Genomic DNA, 19945 nt, shown 5'->3' with positions numbered 1-19945 from the left:
CAATAAATAATTTTCGTTATCGTATTAATTAACATATATAATTGTTTATTGAACACATCCCAACTTACTGCTTTTTCTTCTGGCGTTTTATGTTGATAACCACCGATCGGATCATCCGTAATGTAGAACGGATGATAACGCGCCGGTGTATCGGCATCAAGTCCACCTTCAACGACAAACGTATACTTCTTTCCACGGACTACGTTTATTTCCGGAATCAAAAGACCGTTTATATACCAAGAAATTCCCCAGCCTACGTGACCTATAAAAAACCAACCAGTATCATCATTTCGTAACATCAATGATCATGATACTTCTTCTTTAAGATAAATTTACTAACCCGTAATAGCAGGATATCCATGTTTTCCACCGGTTGGTCCCATTTGTGCATAGAATACACCATCTTCTGGTTCATAACATTGTATCGGAGGAATTTCCCAGGCGTCATTTTTAGGTGCTGGTGCTGGAGTTGCAGGTATGCGTTGAGGTCTTTTTATAGTTGTTGCAACTTGCTGTTAATAATGATGTTGTTATCAAACAGAAATTATATTATCGTGAAACTTGAAAATAGAAAGTAATCATCAAATGTACCTGATTATTATTAGCATTACTATGATTATCGGTGTAAGTATCTTGGTCTTGATCAGGAATAGGACAATTCCAAGCAGGAGGTCTACCGAATTCGATGAAACGATCCGTCTTCAAGTAGTCACTATGGAAACTGACCTCCTTCCTCTCGTTCAATGGACCAATCGCCCAGATGATGGCTTGCGATCTGTTCGTGAGAACCTGAAGATCCAGCTCATCACTGGCTTTCAATGGTCTCTGATAGGTCACGATGCTGTACCCATTAACCAATGCTGCATTCAACAATCGAACCGAGTTGGTATCCTCCTACAAATGTCAGAGTCAAACGGATTAATTCAATTGTTTGATAAACGCGTAACACCTTTACATATTAATTAGACATTTTGATTTGATATTTTACTAGTATGTTTTCATCCGGACAACTTCCTCGTTTACCGGAACACTGTGATTTAGCTTCCAGGAAATAATCAATAGCGTATCCTTGAAGAGTTTGTTTGTCTACCCAAGCTATTACGACGTCTCCACCGACCATAATGCTTCTATCTGGATTTACCGATAAACCAAAGCCCATGTATTGTCCATCTTCTGTTGACATTAATGAGAAACGATCTAATATACTGGGTAATTTACAAATATCGTATGAATAATAATTACAAGTTCTAAATACAAATCCTCAAATATCATTCATCATAATTTACTCATTTCATTTGACGTATCTCCACGCGCAATCATTTTGATTTTATTTTTTATAGTATTGACTTTAACAATAAAAAATATAATGTAATATCGGTAGTCATGGAATGAGTAAAAATACAAATACCACTGTTTCCGCTTTACGAATCGTTAGAGTTACGGTAACGTTTAAGTACTCGCCGTTTTCCCCTCGTTTCCGAACCATTTTTACCGGAAACGGAGTCCGTAAGCGTGTCGTGAACGAGTCCCCAATAACACTCGACACTACCGTAAAAAGAAAAAGACGTGGACGATTTTTCGCAGGGTATTGTTCGAAATGTGTGAAACAGATATTGAACCAAATGCGATACTACAACGAGAATGGGAACGCGAGAATAAACCGGTAGGAGAACGATTAAAGTACCGGGAAAGAATAAAAATAATAAATTTGTTAATTATTTCATTAATCAGATTAAATATTTTCTTTAAAATGTTCAATCGAAAAGCATAAATTTATGGTTGAAACGTAAGGATTCGAGGACGAGGACTTAGGTGAACGAGAATGCAAACGTGAACGAAACTTTCGGTTGGTTCGGCCCATTGTCAAGTCCACGAATACGACAAGCTCGAAATTATGTACTCACCAAGTTTTCCAACGAGCTGTACGACTATGCTGTCACCTGCAACGGCCCAGCGCACTTCAAAAGCCAAAGTGTCATCCAGGACTTCACAGTTTAGTTTCGACTGCAAGCAAACGGTCATTTCATCCACATACTCAAGAGAAACGACGATACCGTGTTGATTGTTTTATCACCACGAGAGATAGATTTATCTTATAAAGTCCAATATAATAATAATAATAATAATAATAATAATAATAATTAATAATTAATACTCGATATTAGCTTGTTGTCAAGCATTTTATTCAATCAAATTATTATTATTCAAATATTTCATTGAAATACAATTGAAATTAACTTTTTTCCTATTTACACGACGTAGTTCATTAAAAATTAAACATCATTTGTCTTAATGAAATTTATTTCATTGTAAATATATGATCAATTATAAAACGTCATATTTTAATATTTTTTCTTTAATATTTCTTACTCACTTTGGTAATAATAAAAATACTTTTAATAAAAGGTATCCCAGTGGTATGCCATTCCAATGTCATTACATTGTAAAAAAACAATGCACCAATTATAATAATGATAATAATAATAATAATAATAATAATAATAATAATGATTTTTTGTTTACACAGAAAGAACAAAAAGCTTATTTATTTAACATACACAATAAAGTATACACAGGTGATGGTAAAGTTGTGTCAAATAATTTTATCATCGTGTATGATGTGAACATGTGTGTGCGTGTATGATGTGTATTTGTATTTGTATAAAGGTGTTTTCACAGATAAATTTTAATAGAGAATTTTTGTTCATAAAATTAAACAAATATATATATATATATTATATAATATATTATACACGTACTACTACTTTGAGAACAAAGATACCATCTTTGTTATCTATCTAAAAGAAGGAAAACTTCACTAACCATAAGGCAAGAAAATTACTCCCAACGAAAGACGACCACCGACGAACGAATCGAGATAAGCGCGAAATTCTCGAAAGTATGTTGCGAGTTATTTCGAAACACGATGAAATAATTCATTCCTGTATCACAGCCTGAAACGTTTCACGGATCTTCTCGAATTTATTTACGTTTTTATTACTCTCTTTATCTCTCTCTCTCTTTCTCTTTCTCTCTCTCTTTCTCTCTCTTTCTCTCTTTTATTTTTCGATTAATTAAAATGAGATGAAATATCGAATCAATAATAATAATAATAATAATAATGATTATTATAATACAATAATAATATAATACTAATACTAATACTAATACTAATAATAATAATACTACGTAAAGTAATACAATGTATTAAAACTAATGGCAACGATCTCAAATTGATGATTAACTTTCTCGTTGAGAAATTCATTTTTATTCGACTTTGTTTTTTTTTTTTTTTTTTTTTTAATGACATTCTCATTATATTAACATAAACATTTTCAAATAGTTGTCGGTGGATTTTGCGTTGAGAAGAAAAACGTGCCATACAATATACGTGTAGTATCAACGAGTTTCATTCAGGATTAAGAAACATTTTTAAATCCGTGAGAAAATTATCACAATTGGTATTATATTACGTAAAATACTTTTATTATATTTATTATTTTCTCACTTTTCAAGAATTCACAGAGATTTTATTTTACTTTATTCTCTTTTTCTTTTTTTTTTTTTTTTTTGTAAATACAAAATTAATTCAAAATTCGAATTCTCGAGAAGAAACACACATTTCTTTATCAAGAAACACAATTTTGGCGTATGTGCCATTGTATGCTAAATGTACTTGAAAAATGTAAGTAAGTAAGCGTGAATCAATATGCGTGTATACAGTAAGTATATATTTGTTATATAAAAAACTCTAAGTACGAAAAAACTCTACGTACGAAGGGTTTTGGTGTACAATAAATAGACTGCTCGCTGTGGTATTAAATAAATAAATGAAAAGTCGAGTAATCTCGTCTCTGTCTCTGGTTCTCGTACCATTTCCCATATTGAGAAAAAGATTATTTTTCTAGCGGAACAAAACTTAACACGTTCGTTGCCCAGCCCGTTTCACTTGAATTTCTCGCCAGGCCCAAAATTTGACTGTCGGCGGGCCTACGTAACGTAAAGAAGCGATAAGTAGAAATATCAACAATGCAACCCGAGTATTATGGTTCTATTATTATATTATTATATTTTATTTATCGAAAATAATGAGCCTTTTTTTTGGGTAGATTAAAAAATGATCCGTTAGGATTGTGGGTTAGTAGATAATTGGTTGACAATCATTCTACGAATAGTAGAAGATAAATCGATAATGCAAAGGGATGATCATTTACATTCTTCCTATGGTAAATTTTCGTTAGATATTATTCGGTCCTGGTCGTTTAGTAATTAACGACACCATTAGTAGGTATTAGAAGAGATTAGAACTCAATGTGTATTATAAAGCGTAGAAGGAAAGTAATCACACACACACATTCACACACGTTACTTCGATGTTTCCTCTCGCGTACTCATTAGTTAACCCCCTTTAATCAAGATTAATACAATGGTTCACTTGAGACTTGAGTACATTTAGTTTTCTACGATAAACTAATTATTTTCATGTACTATATATATATATATATAGTTATTAAGTGCAAAGTGTGTTCATGATCATCAACTACGTAAGATACATAACACCCCCGTGATGTTACGTAGTTTAAAATAGACTTTGAGAAAGAACTAACTGATGGAAATATAACAGAAAGTTTCCTTGCTTGCTTTGCTTCTTCTTATTTTTCTTCTTCTTCTTCTACCTTTTCCTGTTGTATATTAATTTTCTAAGAACGAGAGACAGAGACAGAGAGAAAAAGAAAAAGAGAGAGAGAGAGAGAGAGAGAGAGAGAGAAAGAAAAGGAAGAAAATCATTGAGAAAAAAAAAACGTAGATTTTCAAAATTGTCAAATGTTATCAATTTGTATGATAAAGCCTGGTAAAAACGTGGCTGCTGCAAACTAATCGATGCCAGTAAGATTGTCAAACAAATATGTTTTTTTCTTTCAATAAATTATTATTAATGAGGTGTTTCTTTTTTTTTTTTTTTTGTTGGTTTTTGCATTTCGAGAAAGAAATCGAAAAGGACATAGTCGACGTCGATCCTTTGAGAGATTGACAAAAAAAAATAAAAATCTCTTTAGTAACGAACAAAAGAATCAACCCTACGGTCACCTTGATATCGCAAGACTCTAGAATAAGAATTTTGTTGAGGATCCGATTGGTGAGTGCGGGATCGTGCTCGTCCTGACTGTTGTTGTTGTCTGGACGGTGAGCCGGAATTTGGTGAAGAGGAGAAAGAAAAAGAAGAAGAGGGAGTTGACGATGATGACGATGACGATGATGACGATCCTCCACCATCCTGATGACGATAATGATGAATACTAGAATCGTCGGAGGTTTGAATGTTAGCCAGTTGCCTCAATCGGCCTAAATTTGGTATATCCTCGTTGAATTGAAAGGTAGCAGATTGTTGGACTGGATTTTGTTGACGAGTAAGAACATCCGGGACCTGGAGACTTTTGGGAATGCGATAATCGATCGACTGGACCACCTGGATTTGATCATCGCGACGAAGTATTGGACGATAAGTTGTTGGACGTTGTTGTTGCTGTTGTTGATGAGCTATCAAAGAGGGTGGAAACGTTGCCGAAAGTGTCGAGGACGAGGAGGACGCTGCAGGTGATAATATCGAAGAAGAAATCTCATGGAGATTTTGTAGATCGAGTATTCCCGTCTGTCCCTGTCCTCCGCGATGCACAGTCTGCAACACACAAGGACAGAGACAGAGTCTTTTTGTTAGCAGCAACACACGTGCTATTATTTTTATCTATCATTTTTTTTTTTTTTCTATCATTCTTACACACACTGTTATATATTTATATATGAGCTATCTGTCACAGATATCCATTTTTTTTTTTTTAATTCTTTTCACGAAACAAGCACACAATTTCTATTCCACTTTTTTCTATTTTCACTGTCAATTTTGTTAATCACATGTTTTTGCTTGATTTTTTCATTTTTTTTTTGGGGGGTTTTTTTTTTGTTCTTTTCTTTTGCAGCTTCAGAAGCGTCGAAGGCAACTTTTTATGCTTGCGTTACGATGTTATGATCACGTCTTCGTATAACGGAGACAACTTGAACAAGCGTCTCAAAGCGTTAAAGCTCGCGACTTTCATATGAGTCGTGTTTTATGTGTATATATATCTATCTATATATATATATATATATATTACTAACGTAATATTGCATAAGTATGGGGAAAAACAAAGTTAGAAGTGAAACCTTCAAAAAAAAAAAAAAAAAGAAATAAAAGAAACGATCAAGGGTGTGTGTATATGATGCAGTTCTTATTTAAGTAAAGGAAAATGAAGAACAAAAAAAAAAGAGAGAGAGAGAGAGAGATGAATGTATGAGCAAGAAATCAGCGGGGTTTTCGTAATTTTCCGAGGGAGGGAAAGAAAAAAACCATAAAGCACTAGCACAATCATAGTCGTCTGAGCGCGTTGGGTTTGCCATTGGGGTCTGTTGCCCGCCGGTCTGCCGTCAATGACTGCCAAGTATTCTTTCTCAAATATTGACAGAGACAAATACACGAGAGTGGAACAAATACGCGGCAAGTTCTATTGACTGCCTTCTGGAAAGCATGTCTCGCACATGGCCATTCATAGTGAGCCAAGTAAATCCATACGCATGCGTGTAACGGTGATTTTTGTTTCTTTATTTGTTTCTTTCATTTTCGGTTCAGGGTTATGATGAACACGTTCATTATTTGTTTGTAAGTATCGTGAGAGGCTTATCGAAATTAAAGTAGACTGATTGTACATTAAATTCTATTATTCTAAGTTTGATTTGTATTTATTTATATTTATAACAAATCGTTCTTCCATTCTCTTGTTAATAATTAAAGAAAGCCAGGAAAGAAACAAATAAATGAATAATAAGAGAAAACAAATAATTCGATCAAGAGACGAACAATTTTTCGCATAGAATTAAAAATAAAGGGACAAGGCAAATGAAAAAAAGAAAAAAAGATACGAGTACAATGATAATTATCATGAATTATAATGAAATCTATTCATCAGAGGAAAAACACATAAATGTTGGAATATCTTTTAGCTAGGAAGGCAAACAAAAAATAAGGTTGTGACAGGAATTGGTGGATGGGTATGGAAAGAAACGAGGAAGAAGAAGCAAAACCCCTCTTCAGACACAGCGTGTAGTAGTAGTAGTAGTAGTAGTAGTAGTAGTAGTAGTAGTAGCATTTTACAGTGCATTTTGTCATGAAGGACTCACCTGCGGTGAAACTCCTAGCATCTTAAGGGACGGTGGAACGTTGAGACCCTGTGGAATTTGTATGTGCCCAAAGTCAACGGTAAATGCCTCGCACCATACGCCAAAATGGCCAATCTGGTGCACCGTCAAATCCCCGGGTAAAGTCAAGACAATGGTTTTGCGATCGTAACGTCTCAAAGGTTGTTCTTTTCCATTTTCATCGGGCACTCGAATTCCTTGAGGTGATGGCGATGGTCCAGCACCAACCCAAAACTTTGCATCTAAATTATAACAGAAAAACAAACACAAAAACAAAAATGTTAGAAAAAATGTTCAAACATTTCAATTGAATTCAATTTGAATCATTCTATGGTTTTTATAAAAAAAAAAATATCCTAACGGTATTTTCTATTCCAATGAATAAAGATATTAAATTATGCAACGTAAAAATGTAATATTTGAAGAAGAATCTTTTTTTTTTTTACGTTAATTTTTCAACGTGTATTACTTTCTAGGTCGTGCATACACGATTAAAAAAAAAAAAAAAAAAAACTATGTCAAATATTTAATTAAATTACGCTTACATTGTAACGCTCACCAATCTCTGTTCAATAACTTTTGATAAAATGTTCGACAATATTCCCTACGTTAAATGATTTTAAATGAGAACTTTTAATATATTCCGTCTATATATATATATATATATATATATATATATATATATAAAACGATCCTATACTACAAAGAGTTATAAAAGTAATTCATTTAAATATTCTACCAAAAATTCCTCGAACGAAATTTAAATCGCAGAGTTAAGTATAGTCATCATTTAATGTCTAATTAATTATACAGACAGAAAGAGAGCTAAAAAAAAAAAATAAGAACCTAGCTTATGTTGAAACGACTCTCTCAAAGTAATAATTCAAAATAAAGAATGGAAAAGAAAAAAAAATAATCTTATAAATTTATCATACTTTTTTCGAATCCTTTCGAATGACAAGGACAACGATCAGGATATGTGTGTGTGTGTGTTAGGAGAAATAATAAATTTATAAAAAATTACGAAATAAATGTAGAAAAAGAAATAGTCGATTGAATGATGTTCCAACATCTCGTAATTATCTTGATTAATGCACATTCTCATAATCTACCTGTGCTAACAAAATAAAATTCCAAATTTATCTCAAAAGTATGAAATTAAATTATTCGCTGAACGATCAAATTTAAAATACTAAATATTATTCTACAAATATGTTTAATTAATTATAAAATTAAAGTTTAATTTGTATTATTATTTATAAAAATATTACGCCTGTTGGGTTGCAACCCTCCAGACACACTTTGAAAATGTTGCTTACGAGTGCCATTTCGCGAGACAGAATTTTTTTGCAGCCCAAAGTGTTCATACAGGTATGTATTACAGGTTGCTTATCTTTCGGCCTAGTAGATGTCGTTCGCAAAAAACTTTTTAAAAAATGTGTATGAAGGGTTGCATTCGCACAGGCGCGCATTTTTATAATTAATAAATAAATAATTAAAAGAAAGAAAAGGTAAAAATACTATTATAATAATATTATTAAATAAATTATCCTACTCTTGATGATGCTATGAACTCGTTTCATTCTTTCGAAACTTGCTTTTTTGAAGGTTTTATTTCTAACTTGTGTGACCTGCACACATGTTTTTTTTTTTTATTATTGATGATCTCTCTATTGTACTAACAAAGAAGGAATGGATGAGTGAACTTACCAGGTGCCTCTCCATCATAACTGAATCCTGGTATCAAAAGAGTCTGAGCGTCCACGATAACGATGGGTTCTGAACTGACTCCGTGAACTCCGCTGAGAGCAGCCAATTTCTGTGGTTTTGGATAATCCAAACCACGTGGGATTCTTACGTCTCCAAAGTTGACCTAAAAAAAACGTAGTATTGTTCGTTCAAGAGAGATTGTGTTTTCTCTTTTTCTTCAGTGAAAAGCCAAAGATATGCTCTAATAGAAAATAATCACGTATTTACTACTACTACCAAGTAACCACATCTCATATCTTTCGTTTTACCTTTCAAATTGAAGAATATGTAAATGCAATAATTAATTATTTCAATGTAAATTATAATTGTATAACCCTGCTGTTTGGGGGTTGAACGTAGGTCTGATTACCTCACTTTGTAAAAAGACTATCAAGAAACGAAGAAAACTGCCATGGAATGGCGGGATTTGGTATTTGCGGTAATGAACTTTCGAATTCCTAATACCAGTTAATAATAATAATAATGATAATAATAATATATTCATAAATTTCACATAGTTCTACGTGAGTTATTAATACACGCGAAAGTATTTCACATTTTGTTCAATTTCGTGTAATATTTTATGATATAAAAATACATATATATATATATAGTATTAAATATTAAATATATTATTATTATTATTATTATTAATAGAAGGTATATTAAATAATTGTGTTTGGACAAAAGTTTTGTATTATAAAATCATTATATGTATTTAATAATTAACGATTGATTCTATATGAATTTCAAAAAGCAATGAAAATAATATAAAATTAAAAAAAAAAAGAAGAAAAAATAAAATAGAGAGAGAGAGAGAGAGAGAGAGAAAGAGAAGATGAAAGTTCGTACTTTAACCCAATTAACGTCATAATGGACGCGTATGTTGAAGAAAATTCATGAGCTTCTCTAAGCGCGAAATAATAAGCATAAATCGAGATGGTAATTCGAAGAGCTTCGTTCCCGTTCTGTCATCATAATCGAGCTTATCGTTTGGTACGAGTTATATGCTCTCAACTGTCCACTTACGTATACATATACACACACATCTATAAGTATAAACACACATACCAAAAATGCTTTAAACTTATACGTGAATACACGATTGACATCTACGTCCTTTATACTAGGAATATATTTACGGATATCTCGTGCGTATAACGCAAACTATGCTAATCGATAATTCAACTCGAACTGTATTATGTGCTCTCTGTTTCAAACTGCTTTAAATCTGCTTACGTTTTACCAATCGACAAATTTGTCTTTCACGAATCGTATATAACGAAGAATCCGTTAGGCACAAATGAACGAAAAAAAATGCGTCAGTGTGTGTGTGAGAGAGAGACAGAGAGAGCAAAAAAAAAAGAGAAACTAATCGAATTATAACTCGAGCTTTTTCGTCCTCGTAACCACCACCACCACCACCACCACCACATCCGACGTTAATTCAATTACTTCGATATAATAGAATAGCTCTGGTCGCGCGTACAAAATGCATTTTCTGTCACGTTTGATGCTCGAGAAGAGATGCAACCTGACCAAAAAAAAAAAAAAAATAGAAGACAAAAGAAAAAAAAGGAGAAAATTACACGAGTGGGTGTGGAAGGTAAAAGGGAAAATTAATAAATGGTAGAATAAGAAAAAAAGAGAAGTAGAAGAAATAGAAGAAGAAGAAGAAGAAGAAGAAGTAGAAATTAATTAGAAAAAGAAGATGTAAAGAAAATCATACAATCTAAGTCATGGTCGAGAAAGCTTGTTCTCTTTCACTTTAGTCATGTCAATTTATGGGCTGTTAATTATGCAACTCGTGCAAGTCGAGATCCAATTGAAGAAATTATTTTTATAGGTTTTTCTTTTTTTTTTTATTATTATTTATATATTTTTAACCTTATTGTATCATGCATATTTATATATATATATATATATATATATATATATATATATATATATATATATATATTATTATAATATTATAATATATATATATATATTATACTGTAAATGTACAGTAAAAGCTCTTTTTTATGCGATGTCCTTTTTTATGCGATTTTATTTTTGTGCGATTTTTGATCGCACAAAGTTGTTTATTACATGTAAATATTTATAAAAATTCGGAATATTTTTTTGTACGATTTCTTTTATGCCGTCCCTATCCTCCGCACAAAAAGAGGTTTTACTGTAGTTTCAAATGAATTCATTTTTCTCTCTCTAATTTTGTTTGTATGTTAATTTTTTGTGCTCTAAATATATTTCTTAGAATGAGAAAAAAAAAAGAGAGAAAAATGTTTTATTTTACATGCATTCGTTTTATACGCGAATATATATAAATACGTAACGTGAAAGTTGTATCAAGAGAAGGTGATACCGGTTTTCATGACGGTAGTGCAAGTACTGTATACGACGTTGAAGGTCATGAACGTGAAAGAGAGACAGAGATTAACAGAAATAAAAAGATAATCAAGATATGTTATTTCTTTTTGTTTGTACTTACAGCAAATTCGTCGCACCATACTGAGAACCATTTGATGCTATTCAAGGTTTTACCATCAGGCAAGGTCAATGTAATATCCTTTCTCCGGTATCGTTTCAACACGTTTGCACTGTTACAATTATAAGGAAAAAAAAAATAAACATACATATGTAAATATATGTTTAAAAAAACATGGTCAGATTTTTTATGTGAATTAATTATTATGGTGAATTTGAATAAATGTAAAAACAGATGTGTGCAAATCACACACACGATAGAAGTGAAACCTTCAAAGAAAAGCAAGCTTCAAAATAATTAAATTGTAATACATTGCAAGAACCTAGATAACATAACTCTAAATAAAAATCTTTAAATTAGTAATAAAAAATAATAAAATAAAAAAAAAAATTGTGCTATGTGCTGCTAAGTTGGAAAAAATCACGCGTGAAATAAATTAAATTTCATGAAGATAATTTAAGTAATTTTGGAATTATTAGTGGACAAACATATTGCGACACTGAATTTTTATATATTAAATTGTATTAATTAATTAATTAATTAATTAATTAATTTTTGTCTCATCAGTTTCACATTCTTCCGTTTTACGATTTTCAAATCTGCACCCTGATTCCAAAGAAGTTTTCACTTTGAAAAATGAATAAAATTAAAAAAAAAGAAAAAAAGTAAAATTTAATAAAACGGCAGGCACGCGTACGATTAAAATACTTTCACTGATTATTCAAATGAATCGATTTAACTTACGTTCCACGTTCGTCCCGTACTCTGAAGCCGTTTGAATTTGGACTCTTGGAATTTCCGGCATAGAAGAATGCAGCTAGAAAACACAAAAACAAAAAACAAACAAGGAAATAATGTATTTGTTCAGTGACACTAAACTTTTTTACTTTTATTTATTTAAAATTTACCATATATTATTTATTCGTACACTCTATCGAAGTATGAGTAGAATATCTTCCTTATTTATTTTCTTATTTATTAGCTTACGACGACGACGCCAAACGCAACATAAACAACCCAACAACAGTTAGTTTCGCAAGTATACGTTACGTGGACGTGTTTAATTTTACGAGCTTATCGAGACGAGTGAGAGTATTTGCGTTCTCGTTTCAATTTTCTCTTACTATCTGATAAAGAGAAGGTGGAGGAGGTGAAGGGTGGAAGAGGAGGAGGAGGAGGAGGAGGAGGAAGTCGATTTCACTGTTCACTAGAAGTAAATGACACGTTTTAAAAAGTTACCTTTCGCTGTTACTATTTCAAATAGAACACTCCGATTATTTATATTATCTATTTAAAAATTACTAATGGTAGTAATAAAGATAAATTGTCATTGGAATAAGTAAAAGTTAATATTAAAATTTTGTATAATTGTTTATAAAGTATGTTTGTTTCATCTATTAGATAAATTCATGTTGACTGTATATAAGTCGTTGTGTTAATTAACGCAAATAATATCTAAAGAACAGTCATAGACTTCCATTGGTTGTCGGTTGCTACTTGACGTTGTCGTTTTGGGAAAGTTTCATGAAAGAAGAAATCGATTAGTTTAAGAGGGGAAAGTTTAGATTTTTGTTGTAGCATCCGCTTTTTCAATTCGTACCTATGGGATCACTTTCGAGACGAGAATGTTTTCTTTTTATTTCTATACAATACGATCATTTTGTGAAAGGTATCTTACGTGTGTGTCGATGGATATTTGTCGTTTTATGGTTGCTTTTTTTTCTCTCTTCAATTGACAGTTTAGATTTTATTTCTTTCGTTTTTTTTTTGTTAATCGCTCGCGTGCACGTTCATTAGTTAGTTATTATTATTTATATATATATTTTTTTGTTGATACAAATGAAAAGGACTTAGGATAAATTGAACGAAATCTGATTGAACTGGTAGCAATAGAGAAATCGTTGTGGTTACAGTAGTTGATATCATTCGGAATGATTTTATACGAGAAATTGTTACTTGATTATTTGACGGTACGTTAATTAAGAATTATTTTTTCTATCGTTGATATAGGATTATAGTAGAATCGTAGGAGCTTAAAGTTCGTGACAATTATAACGATAGTAAATTAATTGAAAATCTGGTTAGATATTCGATAACGGGCATATCCGATTTTGAAATTGATCAGATTTAAAGGAAATCCGTTATCCTCGTCGAATAGCAAACATTCCCTAATAATGCGTGATATGTATGTATATATATATATATATATCTATATATATATGTAGGGATCGATGATGATACGAACCTGGTCCTTCGCCGTCATACGTAAAGTCCTTGATGAAGAGGGTCCTTCCATCTACGGCGTAAACTTCGCCGCTGACGCCATGGTGAAGTTCGGACAGCTTGCCAATCAGCTTTCCGTAATAAGCTCCGTCACATAGCTCTGCAGAGGAAATTAATTACCTTTAGTTAATTAACAAAGTAATCGTTCTTCTATCCTAATCCAAGAGAAATAGTTCAACTAACTTTGTATTTTGTCCTTGGCAACGTATACCTTTTAATGATTTATATATATTTAAATAAATTAACCTTAGCTTACCACACTTGGTCCAAAGGACCCAGACCCTCTTTTTGTGCAACTTGAGTCATTTTTCTCAATTGTACGACTTTGGTAATTTTGTCAACATATTTAAATTTAATTTAAAGCTATAAAACTTATATAGTCTTTTTAAGTAAGTATTAAAGAAGTCTCCAAAAAAATGTTAAAGTAAATCTATGCAATAGTTTCTTTTTTATAATGATATTTCTCGCCCGGGTCCAAAGGACCCGAGTGTGGTAAGCGTGTTACTCCAGGAAGGGTGGTAAGCAAAAGGTTAATATAACAAAATGTGATAAGTGAAGAAATAAATCTTCGAATTGCTACGTCACGTGGTGGGATCTGTAGCACTTGAATACGCTATCTGTTGGCTAAATTCAAAATTAGAGTAGATAGGTCGAATTGCTATGCCACACCACGCCCCTGTCAGAGATCCCAATATACAATCAGTTAATATTTTTTTCGTGAGAAATACAGTAGAACCGGTCTGATGCATATAATGAATAAATATGTTGAATCGATCGGACTAGTTGGAATAATAAATCGCGTTTGGATAGGTTGACGATGGCTAACGGTAGACATCTCGATGGTAAACGTCTTCACGTTGCTACGGCCTCCAAGATTAATTTCCGTGTGCTAGGAGTTCTAGGAGATAGAACAGCGACCAAAGGTGAAGGGATTGGTGGGAGTATCAGAGGTAGAAGGGATCGTTACGAATATCGTCGGAGCATGCAAAACTGGCTTCCACGAATGCTTCTCTGTCCCGCATTTGGTGAACTGGCACGCAGGACAGTTCGTGTTGGCAAGGATCGCGGATACACGGGAATGCCAATCATCTCTATTTATTATTACGAATAATTCATCATTGAGATCAATTTTCAAATCATTCCTTCATTATTCACACATTTTTATTTTTAATTTAATATAAGAAAATATTTTACAGAAATAATAAATCTCTGTCAATGTTTATTACATTTGAGTAATCAATTCGTGTTTGTTATTTGTTTCAAGGTATCCAAGAAGTAAGAGAGAAAGAAAGACAAATTGTGTTAAACATCCCTTTCGTTATCTAACCGAGCTAACGTTTATACATACATACATACCTATATATATATATATATATGTTAGAAATACGAACGAGTGTGGCGGATCTGTTTTAGAAATCCATTTAAATCGCGTTCGATCTAACTCGAACAGGCGCGTAACTCGTTCGGCGCACCGTTACCGGCACTCCTCGTGAAACGTAGAAACGTCGAGAGATCGGAAAGATTGACGCACCTTCGCGAATAAATCGAACAACAAGACAACCCTTTGGTAAACATCCTTCTGGTATATCGGCTTCGGGAAAAGGAAAGGAAAAAAAAATTGAAAAAAAAGAAGTAGAAGAAGAAGAAGAAGTATAGAAATAAAAAGTTTAGAAGAAGACAAAAAATGAGAAAAGAAATCTAGATAGATAGATAGATAGATAAATAGATAGGAAATGAAAGAAATAGAAGAGAAAAAAATAGTAAACGTAGTAAGACGATTTCTAGGCGGATCCACTGCGGAAAATTGGTTGAATGCTTGCAGAGCAAACGTTGCAAGCAAGCAAGCAACCAACCAACCAACCAACCATTTATGGGTACATATCTTTTGCTTCTCTTACTCTCTCTATTTATCTCTCTTTTCTTCCTCTGTGCCGTTAAATGTCACATGTAATCACCGATGTAACGTATGGGGGACATACGTTGTGTTTGCTTCCTCGTACCAAAGGTATTTGATAATTGGATAAAAAAGACGTAGAGACAAGGTCGATCGGTTGTTTACTTTCGAAGTACATAATCCTGATGATTTTCTTCTTCCTTTATTTAACGAATCTGTCTAACGAATCGGGATTGATGTTTTCTTCAAGATACGATAATTACGTTCACGTTCACGTTCACGAGGAAACGTACGTACGTATGTCGTTTCAATCATTTTTATATTTTTTTTTTCATTTGTACATTCTTTTCTTTCATATGTTATGTGTCAGCTATTAACACTACACAACTGTTGATTAATTCTTATCAAGTCTATCAATCTGACAGGTATTTATATATATATATATTTTTTTTTTAAAGGTAAAAAATAAAACCCGTTAAATATTTATGAAATTTAATATCAAAAGCTTAGAAGAAATTATAATCTTCAGAAAAAAACGAAGTTTCGAGAGAATCAAACGAATCCAAAATATTTGGTGTAGGATAATTGTATTCTCTTTTGATTTAATATCGCGGCCGTTTCATAGCCGCCTACCGCTCCGTTACATTTTTTCAAATCACACCCATTTTAAAGAAGTTTTCACTTAAAAAAAAAAAAAATTAAATGATCATTCAAAGGGTTGAACTATAATTCGATTTAAATGAGAGTTCGATTGAACCATTTAAACTTGTTGATAGTTGGAAAGGTTCCTTTCTAAATGTTACATTATAGATAGTGGTTATAAACCGACGAATAGAACGCACCACTCGATTTTGTAGAACGTGTTCCTCTAATTAATCTGCTTGCAGATCGATATGTTATCCATGAATAGAGGAAACGAGGTCGGAATGTGATAGGCTTTTCCGTTATAATTGCCATGAGATGTGTTCATTTGTGGTGAAAATTTATAGCAATACTGTTGCACGTTATATGTTGAAAAATACATAGAATAATAATATTTGAAATAAGAATTTGTTCAACAAATTTTAATATTAATTTTTACACACATATTATTATAAATATAATAAATCAAAATATTATTATTATTATTAACTGGCATTAGGAACTCGAAAGTTCATTGTCGCAAATACCAAATCCCTCTAGTGTTCTCATCCCTAAACGCAACCCTTTCATTCACGGTTTTTACAGCCAATTTCTTTTTTGTATTACATTAGTGTGATTTAAATCTCTCACAAATATCGATTTCATTTAATTTTTTTTTATCGAGTATCAATGTGTGTGTGTGTGTTGTATAGAATATCAAGGATTTAGATGCACGTGTCTCTGCGTACACGGAATGACATTTTATCGGGCGCGTGCTTGGAATTCTGTTAAACGAAAATCAAGTTGATGTATTCAACGATCAATCGATCAAGTCGAATGATTTATCGATATATTTTTATATTTACGATACGATGATAAAGATCTCGAATGAAATAACAAAAAAATCTAAACTAATTTCTTATTCGCAATTGTTAAATATATTTTTTTTTTGAATAGACAAATCAAATAGAAAAACATATTTAAAATATTTGTTGAAAGTTATTTTTAGTTGATGTTAGAAGGTCATAGATCGATCGTTAGTTCAAAGACGTTGGAAAATAGGATCGTTCGAGCGACTTTTTTTCCCTTTTCCGATAGGATAAAATGAGAAGAAGAACAACAACAACAACAGCAACAACAACGGGGTCGTGAGGATTACTCTCCAGATGAAATGGAACGCCGAAAAACCCGAGGGATAGAATGGAATAGAGAAGAAATGGAATTGGACAAAAAGATAAAGGATGGATGGGACAAGAAAAGGGACTAAATCAAAAGGGTAAGAATAAGAGAGAAAGAAAGAAAGAAAGAAAAAAGGAAAATACACAATAGATGGGTGAAACCTAACTTGATGAACAAGCACAAAATTACACTTTTGTTTAATTTATCTTAGTTCTTTTTTTTTTTTTTTTTTTTTTTATTAAATGTTCAAGTCACGAGATGTAAAATCAAAAATAAATTGGCTGAGAGAAATAAAGAAATTATTAGGACGATCTAATCTGTAAACGTGTGTGTATGTAAATATATATACACACATATACATATGTATATAAAAAATGTAATATGTGATATTGTTTAACTAAATACCGTTTATATCACTGTTGCAAATTATTCTAAAGTTTATTCATGTTATTTCAATAGTTATATTAGTTATTATCTTATCTTATTATCTTTGTTAGATTTTCTTAGTTTTAAGTATTAGTAATTTAAGTTATGTACCCCCAGCTTATGTACAGGTATCTATGTTTACCTCATGTAGGATTTACTGTGTAGTAACTTTTGTTATTATTATGTAAATATTTCTTTTCTAGTATAATAAATATAAAAAAATAAATATACATATATATATATATGCAAGATAAATTGTTAATTATATAAATAAAATGATATATATGTCAAGGAGACCTCTGACATTTTCTGAGACTTGAAGGAGAAAGCAGAAAGTAGAGAGAACGCAATTGGCAAAGGCCCTCCTCCTCTTCCTCCTCCTCCTTCTATGATACGCCGTTTGTGTCGTAATGATTTACGACATTGTCGAGTTCTCCAAAGAAAACGATTGCCCCGTTTTCGGACCAACCGATTTTATTTTATTTTACTTTTTTTTGTTACATTGACGATGCGTCATCGGTACGATCTTTAAAATCTTCTACGTGTGAGACCGGTGTGTTACGTAAAATGCTGATGAACCTTGTGGGAGGATATCGAATCGAATCGGGCCGATGAACTCATTATCGGCGAATGAAAATAAATTACAAGTTAAATTACACCCCCCACCCTCCCCGCCCACCTCCCGTTACACGAGTATTAATAATTAAATGTATTTGTTTTTTTTAATTCCTTTCTTTGACATTTCAATCTTTTTCTATATTATTTTGTTGTTGTCGTTTTGATCACTGGGTGTGTTACTCGATAAATAAGGTGATTAATATACATGAGATGACATAATATTCATCATTTTTTTCTATAATTTTGAATAAAATGTTTGCAAGATAAATAAAAAAGATATTAAATATATTAAAAAATTATCAACGAGAGAGAGAGAGAGAGAGAGAGAAAGTACGAATATTTATTTCGAGAAAGAATCTCTTTTTTTCTTTTTTTTACAAAGATATCAAACATTTTCTTGAACAATTGAGAAATGACGTTTTATTTTTGAAACAATATAATTCGATTATTTTTCATATTTTTATTGATAATTTTTAATTATTTTCAAATAAAAAAAGCGTCATTTAAATTGTCAAGAAATTGTTGTAAATTTGATATCTTTTTGTAAAAGAGAAAAACAAAAATGTTCAAAAGAAAAGCCCTTTTACATCATTTTCTTTCCCCATTGTCCTTTTTTTTTTTCTACCTAGATTAAAATTGAAATCTCGTTTGTTTAATTTGATTTTTTGATCCTTTTAATTTTCAAAGTAAGTAAGCACTTTCTCTATAAAGCTTTAAAATGGACTCTTACGTCATAGCGGTTTCCGACCACCACGTGTGCATCCCATTAAGACGATAATCTTGCACAGAGTTCGTAAACTAACTCCGATGAGAGAAGAATATGGACATGAATTTCGTAATCGTTCGGAAGGATCATTTGTGTTTCCCGCATGAATAAAAAAGAAAACAAAAACGAATCTTTACCAATGGGAGATATATAACTGTAAATTAAAACAGGTAATCTTGTTTTTTTTTTTTTTTTTTTTTTTTTAATTTATTTATTTTCTTCTTCGATCTTATCTCCATGCCAATTTATTTGTAAATTCGTATAACGTAGATTAATGTCTACTTTGAATATAATTTATGGTTTTATTTGTATGGTAAAAGTTATATATATATATTTATATATATGTTGCACGTTATATAATAATTTTCTTTTTTTATACATGACAACAAGTTTCTACATTATACGGAAACTTTCAAAGTACTTTACGATCGATGACAATTTTTTGTTAGTTACGAAGTGTTAAACAACTGCTTGAAAAAAACAAAAAAAACAATTTAATGGCAAATTATTACGATCGAATCGTATAACGCTTTTCAATTCCTTATAGGATGTAATTAAAACGACGTTTTGTTTTTATCTAATTACAAGTGTACAACGTACGTTTCCTGTATCTTTACAGTCAACGACACTGTTTCTCATTGTCATCAGTATTTATTTTTTATTACGGTAACAATAATTATCAGGAAATACAAAA

General features: G+C 31.7%; 1 protein-coding gene across 1 annotated transcript in view; it reads right to left on the bottom strand.

The window, feature by feature from the left end:
* The window catches only part of Skeletor (DM13 and DOMON_DOH domain-containing protein skeletor), a 36925-nt gene that overhangs the window by 4142 nt on the left and 12838 nt on the right, over positions 1 to 19945 (bottom strand). The window contains exons 3-12 of the mRNA XM_015326300.2: positions 13710 to 13847; positions 12209 to 12281; positions 11468 to 11576; positions 8938 to 9100; positions 7210 to 7469; positions 1905 to 2004; positions 989 to 1173; positions 592 to 894; positions 341 to 512; positions 69 to 262 (exon numbers count right to left, since the gene is read on the bottom strand). Of these exons, the coding sequence (XP_015181786.1) occupies positions 69 to 262; positions 341 to 512; positions 592 to 894; positions 989 to 1173; positions 1905 to 2004; positions 7210 to 7469; positions 8938 to 9100; positions 11468 to 11576; positions 12209 to 12281; positions 13710 to 13847 (1697 nt within the window). The remainder of the gene's footprint in view (positions 1 to 68; positions 263 to 340; positions 513 to 591; positions 895 to 988; positions 1174 to 1904; positions 2005 to 7209; positions 7470 to 8937; positions 9101 to 11467; positions 11577 to 12208; positions 12282 to 13709; positions 13848 to 19945) is intronic.

Source organism: Polistes dominula, unplaced genomic scaffold (genome assembly GCF_049000335.1).
Source record: "Polistes dominula isolate Pdom_NZ unplaced genomic scaffold, Pdom_raw_medaka contig_24, whole genome shotgun sequence".
In the NCBI taxonomy this organism is placed as follows: domain Eukaryota; kingdom Metazoa; phylum Arthropoda; class Insecta; order Hymenoptera; family Vespidae; genus Polistes; species Polistes dominula.
Note: the sequence above shows the minus strand (reverse complement) of the source record. Positions and strands in the feature narration are given on the sequence as shown.